The sequence below is a fragment of the Heliconius melpomene genome, chromosome 12 (genome assembly GCF_056956725.1).
Source record: "Heliconius melpomene rosina isolate 202511_hmr_F chromosome 12, ASM5695672v1, whole genome shotgun sequence".
In the NCBI taxonomy this organism is placed as follows: Eukaryota; Metazoa; Arthropoda; class Insecta; order Lepidoptera; family Nymphalidae; genus Heliconius; species Heliconius melpomene.
The window spans coordinates 4,278,422-4,301,244 of record NC_140400.1 but is presented as its reverse complement, the minus strand read 5'-3'; the positions used below and the strand labels follow the sequence as shown (position 1 = coordinate 4,301,244).

The window sequence follows — 22,823 nt, the reverse complement described above, 5'->3', positions numbered from 1 at the left end:
GGCCTCTAGAATTCAGGGGGATTTTTTTTTAATAAACAAATAAATAAACCTAATAAATAATTTTACCATATTGACCACATCCTATTCCCATTAGAGGCGGTGAGCATTTGCGGATATTTCAATTATACGCCTTATGAAATAGTTGTCTCGGTAGATGTCGATTTCGCGGATGCCCGCAATATTGGCGCGGTGCGATAGGCGATCGGAATTTTTGTTGGGATCGCCCTTCATTGACTGGAGTAGCGTTTTAATTAATTCTATTTTTTTTATTATTAATTCAAAATAATGAAAGAGTAAAAATTATTATAGTTAAATGTCTTAATTTTAGTTTAATGTTTTAATTTTAATTTAATTCGTTGTTAAAATATTTATACCCATTTGATGGTTTCCAAAAGGCGCGGGTTCAACAAATCAAACTGCTTACGTTAAATTTTTTATACGTTTTCTAAAAAGTATTTATACCCATTTATTCCAAAATTATTTATTACTATTCTTTAAATTATTAATATTTCTTGTAATTTACCTTATTAGAATATATTAAAAAAACCTATATTTAAACTCGCGGCGTTGAAGTTCGTCACTCAATACACAATAAATCGAGTGGCAAGTGGGGAACGGAGTGTCTTAATACGTCTAAATAAGTTTCTTCTGCTTACGCTGCTAAGCAAGAAAAAGCGTGAAGCTGAAAAAGATAAATATTTAAAAATATAAAATATTAATTACAAATTAGCTTATATAGGTTTCCGCTCCTCTATGTTCACCGCTACGCGTATTTCGCTGTGAATATCTTAGAGTGCCTCACGCGCACCGCGGCCCCCCAAAGAATGGCAGATATACCGAAGCGTTTTTAAATTCTCCACAGGGATCTTCATTGGAAGGACTCCATTTATTAGATTTTTATTGCAGCTTACGCTTTACTTGTTTGAATTTATTAACGGTAGACATTTTTGCTTTTATTATTTTTCGCATTTTGATTTTGGCAAAATATATAATTTGCCTACCTATTTATGTATGATTTAATAAAAATATATTTTGTCTAAATAACGTCACTATTTTATAACTTACTTGTTATATACAAAGCATCTTTACTCCTCCATCCTCCCCCTTACTTTTTGATTATAAACACGCGAACACAGACATACTTATAGAATATTTAGTAATACAGCTGAATTAACTCATGTAAGTACTATGAAAAAAGACAATTTATTAAGTAACATATAATAAAAAAAGAGCAATTTGATAAAAAAAATAAAACTTAATTTAAATATGAGGCAACAGTTAGAAATTTAGAATAATTATGTAAACACCATGTTAATGATAGCAAAAGTTAATCGACCCGCAGCTTAACTATAGGTAATCTGTGGTAATCTGCCGCTATCTAGCTCTAATCTGTCCCCGAGCGAGCAAGCCCTAAACAAATTACTCTCCCATTAAAATTACCCCACCTGTTGATTACTACAACTTAGTGTTTCAATGTAATTTTACTTTAAAGTTTCAATTTTAATAATATATCTTCATCATTTTGAGTTTACAAAGTGCGGCGTTGAGTTCCACCACTCAACACGTTATATCTCGGAACTGAAAGCGGAAAAGAGAATATACACTCTACGTTCTCTCTGCCGACCCTGCTGTATGTGGGCTCTCATTTCAAATTCTTCGTCAATCCATGTCAAAGAACATTCCACGAGGCATTAGATGAACTTTGCATTTGTGTGTGTATAGGATGCAAATGCAAAGCTCAACTTACGCCTCGTAAATTCTATATATTATGTTTTTTTTTTAAATTTAGATAGCCATAATTGTTGGAAATAATAATAATATATTTTTTAAAATAGTCTTGATAATATTTGATACTGCAGTAAAATTTATCTAGTTACTTAATTAGATTATGAATTTATCTAGTTACTTAATTAATAGATTGAATATTACACTTCTACTATTACGGCAATAATGGAGCTTTACATCAATCAGTTCTCACCCTCTGAGCCAATGCTGGTATGCATTATTTTATTATAGAGTTGTACACGTAATTTTTACGCATACGTGTTCTACCAAAATTGCAATAACTTGTATCGATTTTTTTTGTAATTAGTAATAATGAAAGGAATTGCAAAGTTCAAACAAAAAGTTTCTTTATAATTATTGACAGCATCAGTATGTAGGCTCTATATTATATTCACATTATCAAATCAAACCGTTTACTTTTTAAAAAAAAGAATCTTCTGTCAAAATCTATTGCGCTAATTTTCAAAGCAAAGTTTATTTGATTTTTTAAAAACATATTTTCTTTTTTGTTAGATCCTTTTCTAAATCATATACAGCAGCTTTATTATTTAATTTGAAGAATTTTAACTCTACAAAAGTTAACAAATCATCAATCAAAATCATTAATAATGGGTAACGAAGGAAAATGCACGTTCGGGACTAGGATGGCAATTGACATACATATGCTCAACGAAATTATATATAGAGAAGTCAAACATTTCCGCAATTACAAAATATATAGACCTAACTTTGGATGTGAGTAACGTTTAATCAAATAAATAATTTACTTATTAAAATTTAAAAGACATGCTTATAATAAGTCACCAAGCCAAGAGTAATCACTAAAAAAATGTAATATCTAAAACAGTAAACAAAAGTTAATTCGCACATACATGTATAGCATATGCCTATCTACATAAGAATATAATGTTTAAATATTTTTATCTTTGTGTTAAATCATTAGAGGCTTAATGGAGGCTTTAGTTATTTGTATTACAAGTCTTTACTGAATCTAATACTTAAAACATCTACTAATATGTATAGTACGGCCGCGGAGTCGTGGCCGCATTGAAGTTACCTAGACCAGGGTACCAGGTAGATGGCTGCCTATATTGGATTTTAGGACTTTTCCTACTTTTTTTTCCCCTGAGTGAACGTTACCTAAAAGTTCAAAAAGCCTAATTTCAGGGCATCGACGACTCGTCGGCAGATAGGTGTAGCTCATACTTACATTACAAAAGATAAACAGAAATAACACAAATATAACAAATGTTCAAAATTAATATAATACGTTGAAACATTTTATTATTATTATAATATTATATTTAACAGCAACACCCGTAACGGGTAAATTTTACGCGGCCCACGATCAACTCAAAGCGGAATCTAAGATGCAGACGGAAAAGGTGGACAATTATCATCATAACGTCTCCCAAACGAGGGCCAAAGGCCCGCATAGCAAATACCCCACGCCCGCTACCGAAAATCAAGAGTAAGAGATTATTATTCTTTGATCTGTAATACCTATTTTGGTTATGTTTTTTTTAAAATTTTACATTTATTCATTTCATTGAAGATCAAGAAACGCAGATATAACTGTGGAAGCAGGAGATAATAATCTTTCAGGAAAAACGCTTCCCTTTTGTGGAATTCCACGGTGTATTCTTTATATATTATTATATAATTGCGATTGTTTTTAATACCTACTTAACGAGAAAATCTTAAATGTTACATAAAGCAGAAATGCGCATTTTTTATTTAAAATTCTGCGAGTTCAAGTCCGCTACTATTACATTGTTTATGTTGTTTCCTTGTTCATATATTTCAAATATTTTATATTTAATTTAAATAAATACAACGCACACAGTAGGGTAGGCAGAGGGAACTTAGTGTTAAAACACTACGTTCCACATTTTCCGCCGAATTCTGGAAACGATGAACGAGAAAATGAAAATATAAATGTTATTTCCTCGAGTGGGGATCGAACTCACTACCAGTCACGTTTACAGTCACACAATTGTGTTCCTGCGCCACAACTGGCCTCCTTTAATTTAAAATTAATTTATTATTTCATAAAATTGTTATAAGACACAAAAATTAATAATTATATTATTTTTACAGATACGGGTGGTACGATAAACCGTTAGTGCCGATGAATCGTAGTGACCGACGTTTCTACCATCCAAAGCGTGAAAGTTCACACACTAAAATTGAAATTGTTATTCTTATGTCAAATCCAAGAAAACGAGGCTAAATGTAAAGATAAATTTGTACGTTTTGTACGCAAATTGAAAAGAGGGAAATATTTTTAAAAAACTTAGTTTTATGTATATTTTTTTTAAATTGAATAGGCTTGCGTTTGACCGCATCAAGTCTGGTGAACGTTGATGCAATCTACGGTGGTGCACGCTTGCCTAGCAGATACCCATTCACTCTGGTTTTGAAGACCCTCATATTGTATGTGTATGTAAATTTGGCAGAAGATAGAAATTTTGTATAAAGGCATTGACATAACTTAGTTATTTTGTGAAAATTACTTATATCATACTTTCGACATACATATATCTACACATACTAATAAATAAAAGATCATGAATTTTACATATTGTTTTATTAAGTCTAAATTATTCTTGAATTTCCTTTTCTCTAGTTGCATACTGATTCCAGCCAGGAGATGCCTTCTTAGAAAAATCCTTTTTGTCCAGCGGAAGCAAATGTGCTGCCGCGACTCTGTCCCTAATAATTACAAAACAAAAGTATTTTTATAAAGTGCAATCAACAGTCTGTGTAATATGGCCACTTTGGTGTGGATCTTGTTAATATTATTGAATTAAAGGATGCCTTAGGTTTCTAGTAGTCTAATACAAACAGTATTAAGAACATTTTTTTTATATATTAAAATTCCCATGTCTAGTCAGACAAAATTCAGTATTGGATTTGGATTATATATGGTTTCATATGCAATATTCTATGTCGAGTACTAATATTTTAACAAACCTGCAGTAGGTACTTAAAGATAATGTAAGATACAAAGCTAATTATTTAATAGACTAAAAAAACTTACGCAAATTCTTCATAAGTTTTAGCCGTATGTATAGCATCACATTTCACGGTGTTTACTCGCCAGTACTTCCTATCTTCCTCCATACTCTGCCTCAGTTGGTTTTCCATTGCTGATATATCTTCCAGATTCAATGACTTGTTCATTTCTTAAAAATATATTTTTTAATGTATTTTAGTTTAGGTTAAGCCGTCAAAGTAAAACAATATTTTCTATGATATCACCTGATTTGGCGACTAACAAAATCTGTTTCCATGGTTATGATTTGTAATTGTCATTTATTGAACGCAAAACGGAAACTGTTTTTGATGATAAATATTCAAAACAAATATAATGACGAGAAATTCGTAATATAACAAATCTATAACAATGATTTCTAAAATATATAATTTCATTGTCGCTGTACGCACGGTCTTTATTAATATAATAAGGTTTTCTTCCCCAAGTAAAGTAAAGTAAAGTTTCCCAATAGAATCTAGTTAATACCATCCGCTCTTCATGTTCTGGCAGAATTCAAAACTTGATATGTTGAGTTCTGAGTAGCAAAACTCAACGCCGCGCTTTGTCTTGCTAAAGCGAAGAATGAAAATATTTCATTCCGGATCGAATACATGCCCATCGCCTTTAGTCATAAACAATATAAGTATCTTAAATATTAATTATATCTTATTATATAATCTTAGTTTCATTTAGTTATACAGTATATCAGAACACGTGCCTCCGTAGAGTCGCCGCGGATTTTCATCAGACCGCTTCTAATACTGCCTAGTTATGACACTATTAGCACTAAAACGATAGGGTAAATTGTTTTCCCAGAAATTTTGTCCATATAATATTTTTTCAAATTTTTATTAGGTTAATAAATGTTATAACTTAATTTAAAAAACGAGCTATAGCTAACTAAATACATACGAGTGCATTAGGAATATTTTAATGTTTATCTCAAAAATGAATATTAATTGATTAACAATGGTATTATGATCTTGATTTTGCAATAGATATTCAAATATATTTCTAAAAATTAGATAAAAAAGAGAAAATTAAGAGTTTTTCAATAACCTCGTCAATCTAGGCTAGAAGCTAGCTAGAAGTCTTTATGCTATACTCAAAACTTCCACAAAAATATACCTACATAAAACAAAGCTGACATTGACCTTGAATTAAACAAACGGAGAAATAAGAAACAATGACAAATTATAATATATTTCTATATTACGAGTAGGTACATATTCAGTGTGAATTTAAAACGAAACAATTGAGCAAATAATTATTATTTTAATCACATACCAAATACAAACCGTTATAAAATTGCATGTTTATTGAAACTGGTCATTTTTTTACTATAAAACTGATGTAGAAACGGTAAAAAATAAAAACTACTTTAAAGAATCCAAGTCAAAAGCCTACTTGTGATGTGTAAAACGTAATAATGCTTAGACCGGAGCAATAATTGAGTCTTGTCTTCGAGATAAACAGAAAGAACTAGTTTTTCAAAGATTTCAACCTCATCTGTATTCCTAAAGTAATATCTACTACTATGTTTTTCATGTTTTATAATCTTATAAAGTTATAAACGATGTTGCTATTAAAATTATAATCAATGACATGTATAATAAAAATACGTAAATATTAATTACCAATTTTAAATCAGCTTCACGCTGTGTCCCGCACACAGCAGGGTGCGAATTCTTGAGGCATTGCCGGTTAAGTGGCGGAGTTCAACGCTGCGAAGAAATGAAAATATAATGTAAATAAATAAATATTTAATTAAAATATTAACTTAGCTTCACGCCGTATCCCTACCGGGGTATTCAGTAAGAACGGAGCGCCAAACGGTATGGTCTCTACATATCTGTACATACCTATTAAATATTTCATTTCCTCGAATAGGAACCAACTCACACGCTTACTTCAAATATTTATTTTTATCTGCAATTTTTAATGATATTTTTAAATATTATGAATACGTTAGTATATAATATCAAACATAAAAATAAGTTTATGTATGAAAGTATTAAAAGTACGGTAACAGTATCATATTTCTTTTATATCTTAAACCACAGGTTAAAAAACCGTTAAATCTTAACGATCGACGATCAAGGCTCAGTCTCTGATAATCTGTTTCTGATAAAATATATGGAATAAAAAACAATATTAACCTCATAAAGGATTCAAGACGCGCTGTCTAGCAAGAATTCAAAATTGTTAAGCTGTAAACGTTCATACTAATCGTGTTGGGACTTGGGAACTCGCCATCAGCCTTCCATGGAGTGTATAGTGCGACCGATGTGTCGTGGCCGCTTGGGGTTGGACTTTTGAAATTTTGAACATTATACGCTGAGGGAAAAATTATAATCAAAAGTAAGAAAAAGAAATAAAATAAAATCTGCGCAGCCATCTGTAGCTAATTTGAAGACTGCCACGACTCGCCGATCGTACTGTAACTTGTATGTAGCAAAACAATCGATCGAGCTTTCCCACGCCTCGCATACCGCCCGCTAGATGGCAAACCAGTATGTGAACTTTTGACGTGAACTTCACTAACTTTTTAACAACTTAACCAAAATACTTTAGCTTTTACGTAATTTTAACTATATTGTTACAATTATATAATTTAAATATGTGGAATTTAAGTTTACTTTTATAATATAAGTGTGCTTCATAGTGTATAACCTTCCAAGTGCTCTAAGTAAAATTGTGTACATACTTTCTACATCATTTATGGAATTTGAGTGATTCAGGTGAGAAATATTTCTTGTATACACCTATTAAAGTTATCTTTAAGAGATTACAATAATTTTAAAGAAATAATTATAATTATATATATTTTGATCTTTATTATATTCATACTTTATAGTTTCCGAAAGTAAAGTTGATATAATCGGTAGAAACTATTATTTATTTATTAAATACATTTAGTATTATAATTTATTATGCATTTAGAAAATATCGGTTATAATATTATTATGTAAATTCAATCTTATTTAAAATGTTAATGTTTTTTGTTCAATAATATAAACTGTAAGGTTACATTTTAGAATAAATTATCTATTCAAATAGAAAATATAAGTACTTATATGTAAATAGGTACCTATATTTACAATATTACTAGTACATATTACTGGTACAACTATAACATAATACTGATAATCTCTGTAATTATAATAATTACTATCATTTTTCCCCTTAAAAAGACATAATATCAAATCAACTTATTTTATGATTTGATTTATGTATGGTTCTAAAATTTTAATGATTAAATTTTAATTTCTCATTGCCTCTTTATAGATTTAATGATATATACGGTGACAAAATGTGACCCAGTACCCAATTAAGGGCAAATAATTGTGCTTTTGTGCATTTAAAAGCTACTTAGTTGTGAATTGATAAAATAAGTAAGGATTTGTGGAGATATTTTAAAATAATTTCTTTTTAAATCAAAAGGCAACAACTTGTACACTTGATAAATTTTAAAACAAAAATAAATATAGATGTTTAGTATAATCATATAAAGATCTTGTTGTGGCACACTGAGGCAGCACCCAACTGTAATCACAGTGTATATATTATTTTATTTGTTAGATCTGGTAATTAAAGCACCATTTTGAACTTTGTGGTTAATCATCAGACAGCTTAAATTTGGGTGGACATCTGAGAACAGAGCCCTCAGTTTACAAGGCTAACTATGACTACAAGGAAAGAGTGGAACAAAAAAAAATGATATGGTTACAAATTTTTCAGCAACTTATAATAGAAACTAATGTAATACAAGAATACATTACATTACAGTTTCATTATAATTTATTGTATTATTTCTATGTTGTAGGTTAAAATAAAATAAACGACCATTTATAAAAGTACACATTATTATTTTAATTATTAAATTCATAATTGAACTCTTGAGGTTTTTGTTAGGAGAAACTTATTTTTTACTTTTCCTATGTTCTTTTTTTGACTTCTTTGACTTCTTAGGTTTTTTCTTATGTTTCTTCTTTTTTCTATGGGAGTCACTGCTATCTGATGATGAACTACTGCTGGAGCTTGTTGATGAAGTACTTGATGATCTAATTAACAAAATAATAATTAATTAAATATGGGAGCACTGTATTAAAGTTTCTTTTCTATGTTATTTACTTATATAGAATATTCTATTTTAAAATAAAAATCCTTGGTTTATGCAAAGTCGAATTATAGTTATATGTAGCAACAACTTAATTTTTTTTTCTTTTAAACTATTCATTTATTTAATTTATTCTATTTCTTTTATATGTTATTAAAAGTTTCAAGAATGGTGGAAATGCACCAGTAAAGTAAACAATGAACCTAACACAAATTGTTTAAAAACTTTCATTAAAAAAGCTCTGCTTTACACTTTCTGTATGCTCAATTCCCCACTATTCACTCAATTTTGAGGTATTAGGTGGCAAATATACTTTATTTACCAGAGCATTTAAGGAAATCAAAATAAAATTATGTAAAATAATTTCCCCAAATGCGAATTCAACTCAATAACCAAAAAGTTTCAGTTAAGATGCTATCCCACTGCTTTACAACAGCTTCTCAAGATTACATTTTCTGAATAGGTTATTTGACTTCTAAGTCAATTACAAACTATATATGTATATTTAAATAATCCTTTATGCAATAAATATTGCATACCTTGATCTTTTTCTTCTTTTACTTTTCTTTTTCTCTTTTACTTTCTGAATTTTTTCCTGCAATTTTTGTCTCAATTCAACCTCTCGTAAATTTTGTAAAGGTGTGACATATTCATCTTCACTATCACTACTAGTACTGCTTACATCTAAAACAATTTCTTTATTTGGGTCTACCTAAAAAATAAAACGACACAATGATTAAAAGCTTTTAAAACATTTACACATTATACATTCATTTTAAAATGAAACTGAACTTACTTTTATAAAGTTTCTACATTGAAAAGTTAAGTGTCCTGCATAACCACACTTTTTACACGCCGCTCTGGAACTATCTTTGCCTATTTTACTTACTAAATCCATATAATTAGACATTCTATATTACTTTTAAGAAATCACCAGAAAATGCTTAAATATAGGACAATAACATTACGTCGACTAAAACTTAACTTTTGACGGTTGACGCGAGGGAAGCTTTACGCTTGCTGTCAAATTAGCATTTTTTACGTCAAATCAGTGTTTTCGACGTTCCATTTAACGTATATCTGTTATTTAAGAATATATTTTAACAATAAAAGTATAAATAATTTATAGTTTACAATTTTATAGAATATATTATCAAAAATTAATTATTTTTTTACAGTATTTTTATAGAATGCAAGATTTATCAAGATAGCACGAGAAATGTTAGAAAATGGCGGAATTCTTACCCCTATGCGACGTTTTATTCAACGTTATATCCCTAGCGGGATATTTCTGCGACGTCGTATTCGATCTCGTAATGGGTTACGCACTTCTTGAGAGAGGATACAAATGTTCATTTGCAGCCACTATTTCAATTGTAGTCACATCACTATTAATATCACAGGTAAAATATTAATACTGCAATTTAAAAAATATTTAAAAAATACTCTATTCAGATGCGTTTTGCTGTTGATTGAAATTTATGCATTTAAATAGATACATATATACAACATTAACATTTTATTATCTTTAAGGTTCTATCTCTCCGCTGGTACCTACACATGTGGTGGGCAAGCGAAGGCAGAAAGGACAGGCCTCCCTGGATGCCCATATTATTGCATTGCCTACAAATGGGAGTGCTGTGGCGTTATGCACGATTATTAGTACCTGTTGAGCTAAGGAGGGTTAAGCATCAAGTTCGTGATCTTTGTGAGTAATATTGTAATTATTTTTTGTATCTTCACGCTGTAACCCGCGCATAGTAGAATAGACAGGGGGAAGCTGGGAACCTAGTAAGCGTAACTCCGTTCCCTATTTTTCTCTGAATTCCGTAGGCATTGCGTTTTGAGTGGAGTAACTCAAAGCTGTCGCTTTGCCTGGTTATTAGACCGAGAGAATAAAAATATTAAATATTAGGTAGATATCCTCAAGCGGAAATCGAACCCACAACTTGTCTCGATAACAGTCGCGCAACTATAATCCTGCCCCACGATTGGCCTCAATAGTAATATTTAATAATGTTGATTTTAGATATTTTATATACATTACATTTTTTTTAGGTATGCTACGACTGGTTCACGCTTTTTGTGAAGCGACGCCTATGTTACTACTTCAAGTGCACATATTTTTAAAAGATGCGGATTTAGAAAGCACCAATGAGCTTTTGGGGGTCACGCCAGAACCTACTATTGATGAACCGTCAGGTAAGTGCATGATTTCGAAGAGATTTATTAAAGAAATATATTTTTTTTACAATAATAAATAATAATGAGTCAAAACAAATTATAATAGTCCGTAGAGGGAACCTGAACTTCGTTCTCATTAAGACACTTCCGTTCCGAATCCGAATCCGATCCGAATTCTGGATGCATTTGCGTTGAGTGGCGGAATACAACGCCGTGCATTTTCCTCATCACCAGAGCGAAGAAATGAAAATATTATATACCTACTTTATTCCTCGAGAGGGAATCGAATCCACACCCGTCGCTTTTACAGTCACACCCTTGTACCCTTTGCTTCCTTAAATAAATCGGCGACTAAATATTTTTGTTAAAATTAACATATTTTTTACAGCAAACAAAGCGTTCGCTGAACTAAATGTGATATCTGCATCTCTCTCTCTCTTCTCCGTGTGTTGGGCGTTAGCCAGCTTTAGTAAGAACGTCCGCCTACAAAATGTACACCGCCTAGTGTTAACTTGGCTTGGAGTTATATTTCAGGTATTATTTAAAATTAATTGTTTATAATTTTTTGGAAAACTTAAAAAAAAATTTACATTACAATTTTAACCCGCGCCTTGCCTCGTTTCCAAAGTGAAGAATTGAAAATATTAAATATATCATTTTCTCGAGTGGAAATCGAACCCACATGCTGTCGCGTTGACAGTCGCATACTTGGACCACTGCGCATTGACGGCCTCGTCACAATTATCCTTACACATTTTTGAATATTTGAATTCTACACAATTATCTATTGTTTTTCATCTGCACTTATATCGGTTAAGCCGTGTTCAGTTAACAAACGCACAGAAAAATAGAAACTGACAAACAGACAAAAAATCTAAAAAATATTGTTTTGGGTTCCCCTATTTCCCCTTAAATGTCTATAATAGATTTTCTCTTAATTCTTAATATATTGATGATATTTTTATTAATTTGTTTTATGTGACAGTTTCTATGGCGGCTGGGTACAGTGTCGGCGCGGATATGCGCGCTCAGTGTTTACGCTCTAGTCTACGAGTATTGGGTGTTTTTAGTTATAGGTGAGACATGTTATCTTTATTTCTTGATAATATTTATTAATGAAAGTACTAAAAATAAAATATGCGAAAATTGTATAATTAATATGACTTAAAACTTTTCTACACGTATAGTAACTGGTAATTCAGTATTACATAATACTTCAGCAATGTTATAAAAATTATTGTTCTATACATATTTTACCTAGGTAATGAATAAAACTCCTGTGGATTTTATAAAGTACATGCTGTCCTACCAGTAAAATGTAGAAAAAAAAAACGCGAGATGAGCTCTCATATCAGTATTCTGTGAAACCCTTTAATGAAGCCTTACACTAATCGCCTTGTGTCCATGTCCCCAGGTCTCCACTGGATATCAATGTGGCTGTGGCTGGTGTCGCCGCGCAACGCGTTCCACGGCGAGCGTATGAGCAGGTCTCGCAAAGCGGCCCTTTCTGCCCTCGTGGCGGTGGTGTACGTGTTCGCGTATGTTAATTTGTACGAACGGAACCATAGGTATAAGATGGTAAGTTTTTATTGTTCTTGTTTTATCAATTGTAATCAATTCAATTAAATTTTTGTTTTATCTTCTATCTCAAAATCATCATCAAAGTTAGTAAAATCTTTAAAGCTACAATATAACTACATTGTTCATCTGTAAAATTAATAAATTGAATTATACAACACTTCAAGCATAATTAAAAAAACTCTTTATGTAAAAAGTATAATAATATCTATCAATATAATAAAGAATTTAATAATAAAATTGATTATACCTATAATTCTCTTCTTAATCGATATCTCGATTTTAGTATTAGCAAATCGATATGTAAAATAAAAAATATTATGTATATCGGTTACTCTCAAATCGATTAATATAATAAATTAGGCAGAAGGCAGAGAAAAACGAAGGGTCTTAACTAGCTTCCAGTCCACTTTACTATGCGGGAAAAAAGTTAAACTGCTTTAATCGATTTCCCTTTCGATATAATAATTTCACCTATAATTTCAGGTAATATTCTACACTGTAATGTGTATCGAGAACTGTGTGTTAATGTCTGCGTGGTGGTGGTCGTGGCGGGGCGCGGGGGGCAGGGGAAAAGTACTGGTTGCAGCAGCGGCCGCTGCTACTGCCGGACTGGCCTTCATGATGATATATTATAGGTAATGTATCTATAGATTATGTATGAAAATGTTCCATTTCATTCCAATCAGTCCCTCATTCGGTTGAATGAATGACAACACACGACCGTAGATATATGGATGACGGACGACGAATGACAAGTGATAGATGGATAGATGAATGATTGGCTGGAGAAATGAATGATTGAATGCTTTGATTATTTTTCTAACTATTTCTATATGATTGCTTTTTGTTGTTAAAAATATATATAAGGGAAAAAACCCATTTCTGTATATAAATAAAACTTCGTTGCTGACCACATGACCGACAGAAAACGCACACGCAAAACTATAGCGTAGACAGCCTTATCTTGGGAGTACTCTCAATAAGAACTCCCTACATACTGAATTTTAAATTAAGAGGAGAGATTAGAGGAGATCTCTCAGAGAGGATTAATTAAAATGATTATCGAAGAACTTAATTACTCTCTACACGTAATGTATGTGAACTACTACTGGCACTGTCGGCAGATTTGTCTTCATGAAAAATATATTTACAATATACATGGTACCAATACTTAGATTTACCATAACGTAATCAATTAATCATATTGATTATTTTTCTTTTTTTTGTTAAAGATATTTCCACGTGCGTCGTCTCGGCTACATGCTAGGCGAGAACCAACAGGGTACCAATAGTACAAATGGATCATCACAAAATAAAAATGGTAAGTAATAAATGGTAATTGCGTGTTGGGTGGTGGAATTTAACGCCGCATTGTGTTTTTTAGGAGCAAAAAAATCAAAATAATTGAAAATAATAAGTGCCCTTATTACCCAAATTAAATTACTGGTTTGCGTACCTTACATATTATAAATATAATGAAAATAGCTAGAATTTCGCTTTAAAACATAATAATGGGTTAACAAAAAATATTTTTATAATCTTTTCAGGTAAATCAAATCAAAGCGACAATGTCGCCATACCCGGAGTGTTCAACTGCAGATTTTCAAATCCTGTAAATAACAGGTCTGTGTTTTTAAAATAACCATATAGGTCAATTTATTGTTATATACTTATGTTTAATTTTTTGAATGGAATGTATGAATGGATGAAAATTTTTTGGTTTCATTATGTCTGTATGGCGTATGTAGCAGGGCAGACAGAGAAAATTTGGAAACCTAATGTTAAGACACTTCGTTTCCATTAAGACCAGTGTCTTAATGGAAACGGAACGGAACGGCCCCCACTTGCCGCCGAATTTCCGAGTACGCATGTTTTTAATCTCAACTATTTCATGATTTTTCCTATAATAGTGCGGCAAACGGTCGTAAAAAGAAGAAACCGACTACATTCGTGCCTCCCCCAGCCGCGCCCCCTGCTCCCCCCGCCGCTCCCACGCCTGCGCCCGCTGCCTTCTGGAGGAGGCCGCTGCCTGCTCACAACCACCATGTAAGTATCAATATAGCACGTTCCACGTGTTGTGACCGCCCTGAGTTAGCTGAAGATGGTTGAGCTGATTTAATTTTAAGATTTTTATAATTGTCATGAACTTTCTTCCAAAGTCAATGGACGACCGTAAAACCGTAACATTTTCTGTTTTATCTTTAGGGTGGCTCATCAGAAAACGAAGGCTCAAGCGTCGGTTCCCGCGTCAACATCCAACAAAAGTTGCAAGAGAAAAAACAAAAACAACTCGCTGAATTAAGAGTTATCGAGGAAGAAATAAAACAGGGCAAATTAGCGAAGACAACCCCTGTGGCGGCAGAAGAAATATATAGCAGTCTGCAGAGACAACCCATACCCCGCGCTAAAACTCACGCAGAACCACCGGCGTGGCCTAGTATAGAACTGGCGCATTCCTACCAAAACTATCCAGTTTTACCCCATTCATGCAATCTTTACCCCACTTATACGGAAATTAAACCGGAATACAACCCTCCGTTTTCGCAAGAAACTACAGAAAAACCAACTTTCCGTACAACCATTTATAACCAAGATAGAACTTTCTACGAAAATCCGGCGAATTTAAGAAATGATGGCGTCACTAACTATTTACCGATTAACGAGAGAAAATTTGAACCCAATATATGTAGGAGTCCTAGAAACGTTTTGAATAACAGTCCAAGAAATTACTTACCTGATGTTAGTACAAATAACTATGAAACTAACCAAAATCGAATCACCAACCAAAATTCAATGTATGAGGAGCGACAGAACATTCCAGAATTTGCCTACGAAGATAATCAGTATAATAAAGAGGAATATATATCTGGTTTGAATCCTCTAAACGGCGTAGATAATATGCGAAATATTTACAGTGAAGGCTGTAATCAGTATAACCAATGTGACAGGTTCTATCCCGGTTTAGGTAAAAAGGATAGGAAACAAAGATGTCGGACACCGGAGATTTTGTTGGCACCACATTATTTGGAGGGTTGTAATAGACAAGTGTGTTGTAACTGGGGTGCACCGTATCCGTAAGTATTTGATATGTTTTTACTAATATTATAAGTTGAAAAGTTTGTTTCGTTGAAGTCACTAATCTCAGGAACTATGCTTTTTGCGTTCTGTTTATCACCGAATTTTTGATATCTTGCGTGTTGGGTGACGAAATTGAACGCCACGCTATGATACCAAAGTAAAGAAATTAAAATTTATTCACCACGACTTTGGCGATTACAGTCAGACTTTATGCCGCTGCTCTACGAAGGCATGAAGCTTACAAATTTAAGACAAATTATAATAGTGCTACTTGTAATTGCAGCAACAGAAAGAAAGAAGATGTAATCCCAGCTCTCCCGGCTCTCCCTCCACCCACTAGTAGCGGCTCAGACGCGCGCGACTCCCCGCGCGACCCTCGCCCGCCCAGCGACATTGACAGCCAGGTAAGTGGTAACACTAATAGGACATTTAGAGCACACACAAACATATTAACTGAGGCATAATCGAAGCCATTCATAAATTATGTCACACAACTATCATCATTTTTATGTATACGCACAGTAATGCATACATACATGTGCATACATGCAAGTCCCAGTGTATTTATCTATTTCTATAACATACTATTCAATTTAATTCAATAATAGATTTTTTTTATTTCCCCAGAATTAAGTTACAATATTTTATTTTTATAGATATATCATGTTAAATGTGACGTGAATTAATTATCATAAATTTGGTTCTGGACATTACACGAAATTATGATCTTTATACAAAAACATGATTCACTGCAGGGGCAGTAGTAATTAACAAATAGCATCTAAGATTGTTATTCAATATTTTTAAGGTAACTACCATAATTTAATATTTAGCAACGATCCAAATTTCTCCTTAATATTTTTTTTAAAATTATTTATTTAGATATCTCTCCCGCGCTCGTACACGTTGCCCCGCGAGTTCCGCTACTGGCGGCGACGACCGCGCATGCGCGACGCTCACGTGCCCAGCAATAATAGTAGTGATGGTGAGATTATTGTTTTTTTATAACTTTATTTCCTCTTCGGCATACTTAGTAGGGAAAGCAGTGACAAGTTCGTGACACGACACTGTTCTTCGCTAAAAGTGAAGATAGATACCAATGCCAATATATGTTTAAATATACCTACTGTGGAAATAAACATAAATTTTCAAATAAATGTTCATTTAATTGTGCATATATCGCCATTTTTAGTGCATATTTTGGACACTAGGTTCCCTCTGTCTACCCTGCTGTGTGCGGTATACAGCGTGCACCTAATTTCTTTATTTTAATAATAAATGAACCTCACAGGTGACGTAGACAGTGCTGACAACGACAGTTCCCACTCACACTGCTCAGCTTCCTCGCAACACGACTTTGCGTACGGGAGGGACAGAGAGCGCGACCGCCGCCGGCGACACAGGAAACCTAACAAACCTGAGACTAAATTGTGACCTGCTGGATTATTTCTACTACCAATATATAAAAAACACCAACAACAGTCATTCGTGCTACGAATCTTTGTTCAAAGAACCCGAAAAATGAAAAACATGGGTATAAGTAAGCTGGCACTTCTAGTGCCAATATTTAGAAAATTGTTTAAGAAACTAATCCATAATATGGTAATATTGTACTATCATCGGATGATGATGAACATGTTCAAAATGAAAAACGTTACAAAATTATCTTATTACAAAAAGATGAAAAGAAGACATTGGGGTCAATCTGTGACTAAAAATTACTTGTAGTGCCAACATTAATTTAATAATAGAAATAAAGGAAGCTACCTTCTATAAGATTTTTAAGTGCCAATATATTTCAACAAAATAAGAATGTTAAGGGGGCCATCCATAAATGACGTGTGACGAATGTAACCAGCTGTGAATCATAAAATACTTTACAGTGCGGTCGAAGAGTATTGGCAGCCATGACGTTAGCTGTAGATGGCTGCGCAGCGCTTAGAAAAAGTAACTTCAGGGCAGCCGCGACTTGTTGACCGTACTGTACCATACCGTAATTTATGGATGGGTCTCTAATTAGAAAAAGTTTATTTCATACATAATAATGTTTTAATTTACTTAAATAGAATTAAAAATCCGTCCAGCTTTAAACAACATCATAATATGTTTAAGACATTTACGAACAGCCTTTTTTATCTTAAAAAATATTTAAATGAACAGCCTTCATATAAAATGCTCAAATTAATCTTTACTTAAATAAAAACTATATATAAGCGAATGTGTAAAAATTGCTTCGATTATTTACTAATTTATATGTAACTATGTTTATATTTGACTTTCAATTAGAATTACTATTACATAATATTTTTAAGTTAGAATAAATAATAAAATTACTGTGTAAAAGGGACCAAAACAAACAAAGTAAAATGGTGAACTTTTTAAGATTTAAGAATGAATTTATCTGTAATATTTTTAGTGTTTTTTAAACAATATAAAAAAACGAATTTGTCTCGATTATCTCTTAACATTTTTTTGTCAAGTATGTAAATCCACAACATAATTGTTAGAGCAAAAATGTATGTATGCACATGACATGACAGTTATATTTTTTATAGAAATATTGTAAAATTATTAATGTCTTAGTATAGATAACCAGTCATATCTCATTCTAGAACATAAAAACTGACTAATTTAATTAATAACAAACAACAATTTGTAAACTAATGTTTCTTTGTATATTTGTATATTGATGTACTTAATACTAAATAAAAATAGGATATAAGAAAAGAAAACACAAAATATATACATTTCAAACTTTTTATTTGCTTTATTATCTATATTCCAATTGTAAAAGGGGAACCAGTCACTCTATCACTCCGTGTCACTACTTCTCTACTGATCTCAGCCATTTACACAGACAGACAGATATAAAGAAACATCAACCGAATAAAGGTTTTTTTTTAAATTCACAAATACACATTTAATGTTGATTAAAACTAACTTAGATTTAGGAGACCTACTGTATGTATGTATGTATGTATGTATGCTCACCACGTGCGTGGCGACGGTTCGGCCACGATACACTTACAATTACATAATAAAATACGATCGAGCACCTCAACTGAACAAATTTATAAGCAAACTATAAACATATAAAAACGTGAGTGCAGCTTCAAATTCAAAATGTAAACGTTATTGCACAAATCAATACATGTAGTAAAGTTGCGTGTAGGGTAGTCTGCTCGGGGCTCGACCGGCGCTTGTATAAAAATAAGAATAGCATACAATCAATCATCAGGAATGTTATGGAACACTTATATCTGGATGCAATACGGATATAAGAAGAATATTATATCGATTATATCGGATATTACCTTTTTAAGAATCTGTTATTGACAGTTTAGTAGCAACAGTTGTTTCGTACTAAGCGCTAGTATGTCGGTACGTCTCATTATAAATCCGGTAATAACCAAAATATTTATATCGGTCGATTACAAATAATTTTTTGTTATAGATATCCGATAACTCCAGTAACATAGTTCCAAAACATGCCTGACATCACCTAGCACGACGTCACCGGCGCAGTCCAGTGTATTTACATATTCTAAAAGTACACTTAAACGGAACCTAGCAGTCGCGATAGTGTCAAGACTGCAAATTATAAATTATAATTACAGCCTAAGTTAGAAAAATAATCTTACATTCCACACATTAAAACCGATCAACAACGTTTGTACATGATGCCGGCTAGGGATCGAACCTGTTACATTTGTACAACATTCGATGCTTACAATTATATACGACAGATAGATAGATAGATAAACGTGAACATGTGGAAATGAAACGGTCCCGACGCGGTACTCTAACGTTACTACGAGAGGACTAAGATTCAAATCAATCGTCAACAAACAAATGAATCATATAAGAGCAAATACAGCAAGTCCATTTTCATATTTTATTTTATATGTCATTCAGTAAACAGCATTGTTTACGTTTTTTTGCATAAATATATATGCAATATTAATATTATTTTATTTTCCAATACTACACATGTGTCAATCTCAATTATAGTCCAATATTATTTATTAGCTCTAAAGAAACAGGAATTATAACGAAAAATTATTTTATATTCCAAATATCAATTTACACGAAGATTACTTTATTTGCTTCAATGTGATTCAAATGGTACAATTATAAAAAATAGATACAAAACAACAGTGGATAAAAGTAAAATGTGTTTATATTATAACTTAACGCTAGGGTCCCTCCCGGCGCAGGCGGCGACTGCGCCGGGAGGGACGTACTGCTAGTGCGGCCGAGCCCACCGCTCACGATGATATGAGCTGGAAAACAACAAATAACTACATTAATATATAAAGCAAAATATATACATATAGTTGTCGAATATAGATAGATAGAACCTATCCATTATTGGAAGTCGGTTGAAAATAAACAGTAGTGTAAGCAGAAGAAACCTAGTGTTAAGACACTCTGTTCCCTATGCACCGCTCAATTGTTAGTGTTGCGTGGCAACACCACGTTATCAAAGCGAGAAAATAAAAATTATACAAATATAATATTCACCTCTGGTGGAGATAAAACTCACGACCGTCGTGTTTTTCAATCAACGTACTGCGGCAATGCTCAAAAATTCTTTTGTTTACATATAAATATATATAAACAAAACAATTCTTCAACTAATACATTTTATAAAACATAAAGAGGAATTTGAAAAAAAAAAGCATGCGAAAATAACAATAAAAATTAATGTCTACCTGGAAAATAAAAGCGGGCTTTCCATTCCACTTGATATGAGATATTAAAATTTTATTTTTTCATAATATATTATTATTGTAATAATATATAACTATGTCCGTTTATAAACTATATGTATGCTACGTAGACTACACTCCGCCCTTAACGCCTAACATCTTAAATACACTGCAACAAAACAAAAACAAATAAATCTAAATATATGCTTACTTATATTATATACTTCACATATTGTTTAAGGGTTTAGCCTGGTAAGTATGGTGAGTCAGTCCACACTTCCCCAAGGAAGTGAGTCCTATGCATATATCGATGGGCCCTAGGTAAAGTATTGAAAACGAAAAGTCGTAATGTTTTTATCGCTCTTTTATACTACTTATTAAAAGGGTATGTAGTTTTGATAATTTTTTATTAAAAAAAATTTAAACGATTTATACGTGTATTTATACGTGTATGTAATTAAAAACTACCCTAGTTAGTACTTCACAACAGCAATTAAAAATACTTCATTTTTTTAACTTTTGATACTATACCTACGGACCGTCGATATATCATATATTTCAAACTAATATTTTATTATAAAAAAATAAACAAATAATACATATTTTTTTCATGTTCTCTGAGACTTACTCTTTTATGTCAAGTTAAAGTCAAAGTAACGACTAACGTAAATAACGTCATATTTACCCTGCTATACCCTATATCGATATGAAATAAATAACTAATAATGGTACAATAAAAAAATATAAAACAAAAATGAAAAAGCAAACAGCTAAACCTATAAATATGAAGTATGGACATATGTAAAAAATTATAAGAACTTTACTATTACAATTAGAATTTACAATAATAAATGGCGTACTGTGTTCAAAGTGTTAAAATATTTCAAATATTACTTAGAAAATAATTGCAATTTATTTAAACGACATTGATAAGTTTTCATATTAAAATATGGAAAAAAATTGTATATAAATAATATTAATATTGAATATCTTATTATATCTTTCAAGATATCTTAGTCATATAAACTTAACCTATACATAACTAACTACATTAATGTTAAGGAAATGCAAATTAAACTCCAAAAATTAAATATGAAAGGAATAAATTATTTAAGATAATAGGAAGAACGAGCTTTATAAAGAGATGCCTTTATTATATTATCTGTAGATATTAAAAATTGAGAAAATATTAAAAAAATATATGTAAATATTATAAATTGTATTATGATACGTACAGCCGCAGCACACTGTGGACATATTAGATATAATTAAACATTATATGTATGTTCATAAGCAAAAATTTATATATTTGGGTGGAACTATATATCTTTCTTATTAATTTTTGTATCATCTATCAAGGTTTAAATTATTTGTGTATTTGATATCTGATATATAAATTATATATTTGTATTATAACGCTGAAGAGTTTGTTTGGTTATACATGTTCATTTCAAGAACTTCTTTTCATGTTAAATAATCTATTGGGGAAGGCTATTTCATATCATGTTAATAGACTTGATGTAATCAACTGTGGCTGCAGTCACAGTTACCTCAGATATTCAAAATATATCGTGTCTCATACACAACTCTTACTTTATCCTCTAAATTAATGCCAATTTCTAAAAAAAATTATAATTTGGAAAACATTTTAAAACTTTGAACACATCTACATATCCAATAACAACATACTCCTTAAGCTCAATGGGCATTACACTTTGCATATATAAATATATACATACAAATCTATAAATCTCTCTATACATAATTAAACACAGTACGGTCGACGAGTCGTGGGCGCCCTAACATTAGCTGTAGATGGCTGCGCAGATTTGATATTCATACTTTTTATTGTTTTCTTCCCGAGTGTACTTACTACATGCGTTCAGAAAGCCTAACTAACTCCATGGCGGCCACAACTCGTCAACCGTACTGCATATACATAATATATAAGTAGGGTATGAAGGAGGGAAGTACTTACCGATTTGACAGTAGCCTTGATGAAGTCCTTCTTGTGCGCGAGGTCGAAGTCCGGGTAGTGGCTGTACACCTGCTTGCACACAGTCTTCATTGTAATCTGCTCCAGGTTCGCGCCCTCCAGGATTTGCTTCACGTACTTCTTGATCTCATCGTCCTGTTTATTACATGCTTATATTTGAGATATAATAGGATACAAGACAACAAAGCTGACACAAGTTATTAAATAATTATTATAGATCTACCTAAAATTATTAAAATATATAAGTAAAATTATTAAAAATAACCAAAACAGCTTCACACCTGTTCTTAGATAGTAAAAGATAAAACTTACTTTTACCTCAAAGTA

General features: G+C 31.9%; 5 protein-coding genes across 11 annotated transcripts in view; 2 read left to right on the top strand and 3 right to left on the bottom strand.

Moving 5' to 3' along the window:
• Positions 1-2,393: 2,393 nt before the first annotated feature.
• Positions 2,394-4,313, top strand: LOC146533497 (cilia- and flagella-associated protein 144). The gene is made up of 3 exons (XM_085195239.1): positions 2,394-2,520; positions 3,097-3,256; positions 3,886-4,313. Exons 1-3 carry the CDS (start codon positions 2,394-2,396, stop codon positions 4,016-4,018), a joined length of 420 nt encoding a protein of 139 aa, XP_085051365.1. The 3' UTR covers positions 4,019-4,313.
• Positions 4,314-4,358: 45 nt separating this feature from the next.
• On the bottom strand, positions 4,359-7,268 carry LOC146533496 (dynein axonemal assembly factor 19). 2 transcript variants are annotated; one of them, XM_085194367.1, is made up of 4 exons: positions 6,688-7,268; positions 6,463-6,549; positions 4,829-4,973; positions 4,359-4,500 (listed from the first exon to the last, which is right to left on the bottom strand). In XM_085194367.1, the coding sequence occupies exons 3-4, from the start codon at positions 4,969-4,971 to the stop codon at positions 4,389-4,391; spliced, it is 255 nt and encodes an 84-aa protein (XP_085050493.1). In that variant the 5' UTR covers positions 4,972-4,973; positions 6,463-6,549; positions 6,688-7,268; the 3' UTR covers positions 4,359-4,388. The 2 variants fall into 2 exon arrangements, with proteins under 2 accessions (XP_085050493.1, XP_085050492.1); XM_085194366.1 differs by lacking the exon at positions 6,463-6,549.
• A 97-nt stretch (positions 7,269-7,365) lies between these two features.
• LOC146533494 (uncharacterized) lies at positions 7,366-19,442 on the top strand. Its single transcript, XM_085194360.1, has 15 exons — positions 7,366-7,566; positions 10,124-10,348; positions 10,479-10,653; positions 11,004-11,147; positions 11,518-11,663; positions 12,115-12,205; positions 12,544-12,707; positions 13,194-13,345; positions 13,943-14,031; positions 14,258-14,333; positions 14,621-14,756; positions 14,916-15,784; positions 16,072-16,192; positions 16,671-16,773; positions 17,080-19,442. The coding sequence occupies exons 2-15, from the start codon at positions 10,175-10,177 to the stop codon at positions 17,220-17,222; spliced, it is 2,583 nt and encodes an 860-aa protein (XP_085050486.1). The 5' UTR covers positions 7,366-7,566; positions 10,124-10,174; the 3' UTR covers positions 17,223-19,442.
• Positions 8,674-9,975, bottom strand: LOC146533495 (uncharacterized). The gene is made up of 3 exons (XM_085195034.1): positions 9,742-9,975; positions 9,485-9,657; positions 8,674-8,889 (listed from the first exon to the last, which is right to left on the bottom strand). Exons 1-3 carry the CDS (start codon positions 9,853-9,855, stop codon positions 8,748-8,750), a joined length of 429 nt encoding a protein of 142 aa, XP_085051160.1. The 5' UTR covers positions 9,856-9,975; the 3' UTR covers positions 8,674-8,747.
• The window catches only part of Dek (protein), a 17,567-nt gene continuing 13,275 nt past the window's right edge, over positions 18,532-22,823 (bottom strand). For 3 of the 6 annotated variants that reach the window (XM_085194361.1, XM_085194362.1, XM_085194363.1), the window contains exons 15-16: positions 22,479-22,631; positions 21,592-21,747 (exon numbers count right to left, since the gene is read on the bottom strand). In XM_085194361.1, the coding sequence (XP_085050487.1) occupies positions 21,607-21,747; positions 22,479-22,631 (294 nt within the window). In that variant the 3' untranslated portion in view covers positions 21,592-21,606. Of the gene's footprint in view, positions 20,072-20,503; positions 20,670-21,591; positions 21,748-22,478; positions 22,632-22,823 lie in introns of those variants that run through there. The other 3 variants (XM_085194364.1, XM_085194365.1, XR_014878548.1) reach the window with 2 other exon arrangements.